The 9,185-nt window shown below is 43.3% G+C and overlaps 2 protein-coding genes across 2 annotated transcripts; both read left to right on the top strand.

The window, feature by feature from the left end:
- On the top strand, positions 1-2,182 carry rps23 (ribosomal protein S23). The gene is made up of 4 exons (XM_073468394.1): positions 1-84; positions 1,127-1,286; positions 1,410-1,530; positions 1,994-2,182. Exons 1-4 carry the CDS (start codon positions 81-83, stop codon positions 2,138-2,140), a joined length of 432 nt encoding a protein of 143 aa, XP_073324495.1. The 5' UTR covers positions 1-80; the 3' UTR covers positions 2,141-2,182.
- A 2,378-nt stretch (positions 2,183-4,560) lies between these two features.
- Positions 4,561-8,910, top strand: asb14a (ankyrin repeat and SOCS box containing 14a). Its single transcript, XM_073468622.1, has 12 exons — positions 4,561-4,722; positions 5,188-5,252; positions 5,475-5,609; positions 5,709-5,867; positions 6,240-6,485; positions 6,685-6,856; positions 7,042-7,147; positions 7,409-7,588; positions 7,906-8,034; positions 8,119-8,247; positions 8,391-8,544; positions 8,662-8,910. Exons 1-12 carry the CDS (start codon positions 4,580-4,582, stop codon positions 8,835-8,837), a joined length of 1,794 nt encoding a protein of 597 aa, XP_073324723.1. The 5' UTR covers positions 4,561-4,579; the 3' UTR covers positions 8,838-8,910.
- The last annotated feature ends 275 nt before the right edge of the window (positions 8,911-9,185 follow it).

Raw genomic sequence — 9,185 nt, 5'->3', positions numbered from 1 at the left:
CCAGCCGGGGTCCTCCGACTAGACATTGCCGCGGTGCATCCTGGGTCCTTCCTTTCCATCCCAGGCTCGCTTCTGCAATCATGGGTATGTCTGTAACTTCATCCTAAATAACGACTAATACCTCTTACCGCTTCGATTTTTCATGTCGGTGTCGTACGTGAATATCTTATAAACTATTTTCGAAGTGTTTGTGCCGGAAAAACTTCAGTCAAATAATAAATTGGCCGTTTTTAATGGTTCTCTCTCCCCGCAACGTGGAGCGGCCATAACACATCTGAGCTGGGGACGCAAGCGGCACGTTAGCAGAGTTAGCTTAGCATTGCAAACGTTACTTTAACACCTTAAACCGGTTGTTGTTCAAGTTAAAGTGTTTAATTAAACTGCTGGATGGCGAAATAATAAAGTTACCGATGTTATTTTGTTTAAATTCTGATATTCTGAGTGTTAGGCTGGTTTTCCGGACGGTAGCTTGAGCCTGGTTACAGTCGTCTTGCTTCAGGCAGGTTTGGGGGAAAACGCTGCGACTTAACCTCATAGACGGGATTTGGGCAGGTGAACAAGAAAGTGTTTGTTCAGTAGTGACATTTAGTAAAGTCATGAAGGAAACGGCAGTGTCTTAAAAAGGCTTTAAAGCTATACCGTCTTAAGATGGTATCTGACAGATCGTCACTATATGCTCAGTCTGCCTTATTTTAGTTTGTGCCCATCATGCAGTAATTGTTTGTAGGTGTTTTATTTATTTATTTTATTTTTTACTTTGGTTAGAGTTGGTAATTGGTGTGAGTTCAATGTAAACTCTAGCCCTGTGTTTGCTTGTGATGCTGCTTGTCTTTGGAAAGCCATGCTGCTTCTTGACAATTGTGTGTCAGTGCCTTAGGAGAAATAACTCAACTATTCAGAAAATGTGGAGAATTTAATTTTCAATTCATTCACTGCTGCCACGGTACAGGGAAGCCTTTCTGTGCCTCTAAATCATTTTTTTCCTTAATTATCTTTCATATTTTCTTTGCTCTACTGCAGGAATGTGTGGTTTTAAAAGCATTGCTAAGAACACTTTTGTTTAACTCTGCAGCTATAACTACAAGATATTGGTCTGACTTAATTCCTGCTGGTCTTTGTCTTCTAGGAAAGTGTCGTGGTCTGCGCACAGCCAGGAAGCTCCGTAATCACCGCCGTGAGCAGAAATGGCACGATAAACAGTACAAGAAGGCCCATCTGGGCACTGCCCTGAAGGCTAACCCCTTCGGAGGAGCCTCCCACGCCAAAGGCATCGTCCTTGAGAAAGTGTGAGTACCACTACCTGATCTATATAAGACGTGTACACATGCTACTGACATTTCCTTCCAAGGAGTTTGAACTTTTTTCCAGGTTAAATTTATTGAAGTGTCTTTTGTGTTTCCTTTCTGCAGTGGTGTTGAGGCTAAGCAGCCCAACTCTGCCATCAGGAAGTGTGTGAGGGTGCAGCTCATCAAGAACGGCAAGAAGATCACCGCCTTCGTCCCCAACGACGGTTGCCTTAACTTCATCGAGGTAAATTTTCACCTGTATACATCACTGAATAACGGCCAAACGAGCTGTGGTGCAACTGATGACATTCTGTTTATGTGCAGAATCTGAGCAGAAAGTGTCACTAATTGAATTGACAGGTTAAAATCAGCCAGCGGAAATATTTATGCCTTTTAATTGGATTTTTACACCTTTGACAAAAATGTATTGATGAAGCAGAGTGTCTGTGTATTGTTATGGACCTAAACTGTCTTGAAGGTACTGACTGACTGACTGGTTCTGGATTTGAGTTTTCCCAAGTATCTATTTTGTTTTTGTTGACTGGAACATCCTGTGTAATTTTTTTCATTTGGTCTTATAAGGTCGTCAATATGAAACATAGCTTTATCTACAAGGCACATAATTACAGTGGGCTTGGCCTTGTTTACAGTATTTCCCCTCAGCATTTCTCTCTCTCACCATCTCTCCCCTCTGTTTGGTCCTACAGGAAAACGACGAGGTTCTGGTGGCAGGATTCGGACGTAAAGGTCACGCCGTTGGTGACATTCCTGGAGTTCGTTTCAAGGTGGTCAAGGTGGCCAATGTCTCCCTGCTGGCACTGTACAAAGGCAAGAAGGAGAGGCCCAGGTCATAAACAGTTGAGACAGAAAATGAAATAAACATGTTTTCAATTACACTCTGGTTGTGTGGTGTTCTCCTTTGTTCGCACAAGTGTTACTATCTGATGTAAAAGCATGAAAATTACTCCAAACGCTGTCTGTAGAAAACTTGGCTTGGGTATCGCAGGATTGCTGACTTTAGTCATGTGGGTTTGTTTTTTTTATGAATGAAAAACGATGGTTCACAAAAAATGGATAACGTGGTTTTCCCACATTAAATGTCATGTACATTGGCTTTAAATGGATAGAACAGAGTTGGTTACATTTTCAAATACATGGCTACCTGTTAATTTAAGTGCAGTGAAACAGCAACATGTCTTTGAGGAAAAAGACTTAAATTGTGTAAAACGAATACATTCAGTGACATCTATTTATTTTCCTGTCCTCATTTCTACTAGTGGACTTAATGGACAAAGTGCTGTAACAATTTGGCATGCAGGTGTACAAGGTGCTAGCCTGCCAATCAGGATCATTTTGGGGTTTAGTGTCTTACCCAAGTGGGCAGGAGTTGTGAAACAAACGGCTAACGCTGCTACTAGTGCCACAGTTGTGGCCCTTAACGTTTCTTTGTAAATGCTTTTTGTAGAAGAGTCCTGTCTAAAAACTAGCTGAGGAATAGCTATTCTACTTCATATTGTGCACACATACTACTTGTTTTACAGTACATCAAAAAGACAGCTACACAGCACTGCTAGTTATGATTGTTTTCTTGTAGACAAACACGTCAAACATTTTCTGGCTCCAGCTTCTCCATTGTGAGGATTTTCTGTTTTATATAATTAACTGAACATCTGGGTTTTTAACAGCTGGACATCCAAAATGAGACATTTGATATCCTCATGTAGGACCATTACTAAATGTGATAAACATTAAAACGTGTTTATTAGTTGCAGGAAATGAATGTTGATTCAGTAGATGCAGTCAGCTGGGACTTCAGATATGTGATCATCAGATGCCTGACACTGGATTTACAGCTTGATCCAGCTGGCTCTGCTCTGTAGTGTCCCACTTGACTTTTCTGCTGATAGGTTCAGTGTATGAATGTGACTCAGCTGAAGGGGGTAAATATAGTAATAGGTATCAGGTGCCCTGCCTCCCCACCCCACTGATCCAGAGTGGTGTAGTGAAAGAGCTTAACATTGCGGTCTAGGGATCACAGAAACCAATATTTTATTTTATTGTTAAACTTTAATGAGACAGATGTGTCAATCTTGTGTGTGTGTCATGTTTGTGCAGACAGGCCACCTGTTTTAACTCGTTTATGGAACCTGGCTTCATTGCTTGAACCCATGTAGGCGTACAGCTCTGGTTTCAATCGCAGGTCTGACCTCCTGCCATCCTCGGCAACAACAACAGATTCTCAGTTAATCTGCAGGAACTCAGACGAGTAGAGGGACTCGACACAAAACCACAAGGTAAACAAACAACACAAAATGTCCTGTTTATCCCTCTGTGTTTGCTGCTAATATATTTTGATTAAAAATTGTACAGTATTCTTAAAATTCAACTACAGTTTGGTCAAGGTTAGGTAAGATTTCTATAGTTACATATTGAGGAAAGACTGTTGACTGTTGGTCTGATACGAGACGTGACCTCAGGCCTCGCATGCCTTCTCAATCTCGACAAGATCACTTGTTACTGCACCTGCTGAACACTAGTCTCCACATGCTCCAGTCTACTTTTGATCCGGATAGTTTGTTATGGTTTGAGACCCTTTAGCTCAAATGAAGGGAAATCTTAATCCTATAGCATACAGTGTTATTTTGGCGAGCAAACTGTAGTTACATTCTGTAGCACTTCTGTGATGAAATAGACAAGGAGGACATTATACACACAGATAAAGTGTACTGAGTGATGATGCACAGCAAAGGTTCCCTGCAGAATTTGAATTGGCAGAGTTTCAAGATGATCTGACACTGATCTGACTTTTTGGAGTTAAAAAACAAACTTCAGACAGCTTGTTCTTCCTCTTCCAACTGTGTTTAGATGGTTTGTGTTTAACCCTTTTCTGTTTTAACATGACGGTACACATAGCCAGGTACATAAAGAGATGAAGACCTTGACTTCAACCTCATCCAACACCTTTGGGATGAACTGGAACGACTGTGAGCGAGACCTGATCATCCAGCATCAGTGCTTGAGCTCACTAATGCTCTTGTGTCTGAATGGGAGTAAATCCCTGCTGTCGGGTTCAACATCTGGTGGAAAGACTGAAATTATATCAGCAGATTAATAGTTTTGGAATCACTTGCACACACATAGTTTCACTGTGTCCATATACTTATGGCCATATGGTGTTCAAAATGCACTGCAACAAATATGCAATCTGAACAAACACACACATGCTCGGTGAAATACACCTTCACCAGATGTTTCCCTCTTTTACCAGGACCAGGAGCCTTTATGTGGACATCATGGAGTTGGAGCGGTTTGGGACAGAGGCTGATGAAAATGATGAAGACGATGCGGCGATGCAGTACATGATCGAACAGAGCCTGCTGGAGAGCAACAAACAGAAGGAGACTCACCGAGACTCCACAACACGAAGCGGCAGGAGGTCAGTCTGACACAAACAGAGATTATAGATATTTCTCTCAGATGTTTGGTTCGATTAAAGTTCTGCTCATTACTTCACCGTCCTCTATCACTGAACCCGATGGTAGTATTGTCATCATACTGCAGTGAAATCTGCAATATTTTCTTCTTCGTTGTTTTACCCAGCAACAGAACTGCATTTTAAAGTGTCAAATCTGCTGACTGAAGACATCAGACAAGTCAAAAATATAACTGAATACGTCCATAAATAATGCTGTTAGTTTAATAAATCAAGTGGAGTGTTTAAAGAAATATGAAGCTTTATAGTTTTCCCCTTTTAACACCAATTAATTGATAAAAAATAACTCTTGAGGCTTCAATCTGAGATCTTTTATTCACGGGACTGAATATTTCAGTCTTGTGGAGTTACTTCTTGCAGTAATATTATTCCCAGCAGGTGAAGCTCTTGTTCCTCCTTCTCTCACAGCTCTGGGCCTGAGTCTGAGTCTGAGTCTGCAGACAGCAGCACGATCTTCACTGCTATAAGACAAGGTGAGGATACGAGGCTTGTCACAGCATAAATGTATTCGTTGTTATTCACTATTGAAGATTACAAATTGAAATGCACATTTTTAAGATATCCTCAGAAATGTTTCAAGGCAAATGTATGAGTTTAGAGGCTGACTCAGTGTTTTATGTCCTTAGTTTTTTATTCAACTTTATTTTAGATCAGGGGTTGTAGATTTTAACGTCACTGTCCATCCGTCCCTCCAGGTAACGAGAAGCTCTTGAAGGATCTGTGCGTTCGACAGAAAGAAACGTTTTCACAGACAGACAGCAGAGGTTGGACTCCTCTGCATGAAGCATCATCTCAGAGCAACCAAACCATCCTGGAGCTCATATTCAAAGGTTTGTATTCACTTAATACTGATTCAGTACAGTTAAACCCCGTTAATGAAACAGAGGCGTGGATGGATGGATGATAAAGAGGTTTATCCTGTGTTCCAGTTTCAGGTGTGGACTCTCTGGAGCGTTGTACTTCTCGTGGTCAGACTCCTCTTTTCCTGGCGGTAGAACAAGGTCTGATAGAAAACGCCTCCTTCCTCCTTGAACATGGAGCTCAGCCGGACAGTCAGGACCAGGAAGAGGACTCACCGCTGTTTGTAGGTAAGACGACCAGCATTTCACCGCCCTGGAAAGCTGCTGTTGCCAACGAAGAGGTTAAATGTTCCCTGTGGCTGTTATACTTTCATATACAGTATTTACCTCCACCAGTGTCAGCCTGTTTGTGGGTTGGTTTGTCAGCAGGATTACACAAAAACCTCTGAACAGATTTCCATGAAACTTGGATGGAGGATGTGTCTTGGCCCAGAATAAACCCCATTAACCTTTGGATCCATATGAAGGGACGGATCCGGGAAGTTTTTTATCTCGTCTTTAACGTCAAAACACATTTTGTTTTTTGAAATGTTTGTTAATTTCTCAGGAAACAACGCTCAGATCACATTCCACAACTGACAAACCGTTCCTTCCCTGCAGCGATCCGTTCAGACCGCTCTGACCTGGTGAAGCTGCTGCTCCTGCGGGGCTCCAGAGTGAACCAGCAGGGCTGCAACGGCCGCCGTCCCCTCCACGAGGCCTCACGGCTGGGCAAGGCTGCGCTGGTGACCCTGCTGCTGGGGGCTGGAGCCCAGCCCGACCCTCGCAGCCACTACGGCCTCACGCCCCTGGCGCTAGCTGCTCAGGGAGGACACCTGGAGGTGGTGCAGACTCTACTGAGGAAAGGTGAGAGAGTCAGGCATGTTTCTACAGTATTGCCCTTACCATTCGTGTATACATTAACATAATCCCTTTAAAATTTCAACTAGAAATGGCAGCTTATTGGAGCTTCAAATGGCAGAGGGATCCGAGTCTGGGACCAACAGTCTGAGATAAATAAAGTGGATATTTTTATAACTTAGTGTTTGTTTTGTTTGTCCTGCAGGAGCAGATGTCCTGTCCCAGGCGCAGGATGAGGCGTCTATCTTGTACGAGGCGTCCTCGTCTGGAGATCCATCTGTCATCAGTCTGTTGCTGGAGTACGGCGCCGACGCCAACGTCGCCAAACACACAGGACACATGCCGATCCACCGTGTGGCTCACAGAGGGCACCTGGAGTAAATCTATATTCTCTCCTTTGAAGCAAAAAGCATTAATATTTGAAATGTAAAAATAATGTCAGATTTGTTTGGATTTATTACACAAGTAGTTTAAAAACAAATACACACACACAGAAACTATATTTATCTGATGCTGTGTGTGTGTGTGTGTGTGTGTGTGTGTGTGTGTGTGTGTGCCTCAGCGCTCTGAATCTGCTGATTCCAGTCACTTCTGTGGGTGAAGTGAACGACAGCGGGATGAGTCCTCTACACTCTGCTGCTGCAGGAGGACACTCACAGTGCCTCAAGGTGTGTGTATGACTACCGCAACTAGCCATTATTTTTTACTATCAATCAATCAGCCAGTTATTTTTTTGACATTGTCATATGTGACAAATACAAAAATCAAACCATCAATTCTGAGAAGGTGGAAACTTTTGACATTTTGAGCTTTTGCTTGAAAAATGACAAAAAAATGAATGAGTTTTGGTGCAACTCTTAATCTTTAATTTCTTGGAAAATACTTCAGTCAACAGCAGCTCAGTGTCCCTCCTCACCTCCTCCCGTCAGGTCTTGCTGGATGCAGGTTATGACCCAAACTACATGCTCCATCCCTGGGTTCGCCGTAGTTACGACGACGAGAGGAAGTCGGCGCTCTTCTTCGCCGTCTCCAATAACGACGTGACGTCAGCTAAACTGCTGCTGGAGGGCGGGGCCATGGCGAACCAAGACCCAATCAAATGTCTGCAGGTACTTGGTCTCTGATAAGTGAAGCCGATGTGGAAGTGGTGTAAACCTGCACTCTTTCCAATGGCCAGCAGGGGGGGGGTGAATCAGCTGGTTTCAAAAAGGTCTCCAACTGTATGTAAGCTTATGAAAAATGTGTCCAACGTATTACTTGATTTATTACCTCAGTGAACAGTTTCCTGACGAGTTTATGGTCAGAAACTACTTTCTTCTAAACATGATATCAAAGCTTTGATCAGTCTCATGTCTTTGTCCACAATGTATAGATCTTTCTCAGAAAGTCCTTGTTGCTGATCTGATCCAGGCTTTGCGTCTTTCAGGTTGCGTTGCGTATGGGCAACTACGAGTTGATCAACCTGTTGCTGAGGTTTGGAGCCAACGTCAACTATTACTGCAGAATAAACACGACACACTTCCCCTCCGCCCTGCAGTACGCTCTCAAAGACGAGGTGAACTTTTAAACTCACCGAATTATTTCTGTAAGTACAGCTGTCACTTGTTTCTTGTATTTAATCTGTCTTGTCGTGTGTTAGGTGGTCCTCAGGATGCTGTGTAACTATGGCTACGATGTGGGGCGCTGTTTCGACTGTCCCTATGGCAACAGTCCCCACATCCCAGAAGGCTACGAGGGGTGGACCAACACTGTGATCAAAGACACCTTGGTAATGAACAGCTCCACATCTGGTCCTGTTTGTTGGTTACTCTGCTCACCTCGATGAAGCTGAAGCTCAGTCAGACCTTTGAAGAACTTAACATGTTGAACGTCTGCCTGTCTGCCTGTCTGTCTGCCTGTCTGTCAGTGCAGTTCTGTGAGGTGATCACTGTCCGCTGGCTGAGGCACCTCTCAGGTCAGGTGGTTCGCGTCCTGTTGGACTACGTGGATCATGTGACCTTCTGCTGCAAGCTGAAGGCGGCTTTGATGGAGCAGCGGCAGTGGCCCGACATCTGCCGGCTGCAGGGTAAATTAAATTTAACTTTATCGATCAAACTTTATTAATCCCTGCCTGGACGACACAAACAACAGACTGGTCTTCATTAATCTTTCTGTTGGATGTTTTGTCCTTCCTCCTCTCCAGAGAGCGCTCGCTGTCTGCAGCATCTCTGTCGTCTGCGGATCCGTCGTTGTCTCGGCCGTCTTCGTCTCCGGTCGCCTGTCTTCATGAGCTTCCTGCCGTTGCCAGGGCGACTGAAGGACTACGTCCAGTACCGGGAGTACGACCTGTGGGGCCGGCAGAGCAGCACGCCGGGATGACGCAGGAGTGAGGAGTAGTTAAATATGAGCGTTCAAAATCAGTTTAAAGTCACCTTCACAGTTTGTTGATTGATTTTCCACATCAGACATCTATTTAACTGCAGGAGCCAAAAGAAAGTTCATATTTTCTTTTATGTTATTGTGTTTTTATATAAAAAACAAATTCATTTCCTCTCCTGAAATACAGTGTGTTCTTATCGTCTGCGATTGTCTATATTTGATTTAAAAAAAGCAAACAGTATCTGAAATTAAATTACTTATTCGGTCTTCTACGCACGCTCCTGAGCTGTACTCTGTGATAAAAGGATTTAAAATGAAAAATAAAAGATGCCAGCAACCAATAATAAC

This window comes from Pagrus major, chromosome 6 (genome assembly GCF_040436345.1).
Source record: "Pagrus major chromosome 6, Pma_NU_1.0".
Lineage (NCBI taxonomy): Eukaryota > Metazoa > Chordata > Actinopteri > Spariformes > Sparidae > Pagrus > Pagrus major.
This window is presented reverse-complemented; position numbering and strand designations above follow the sequence as displayed.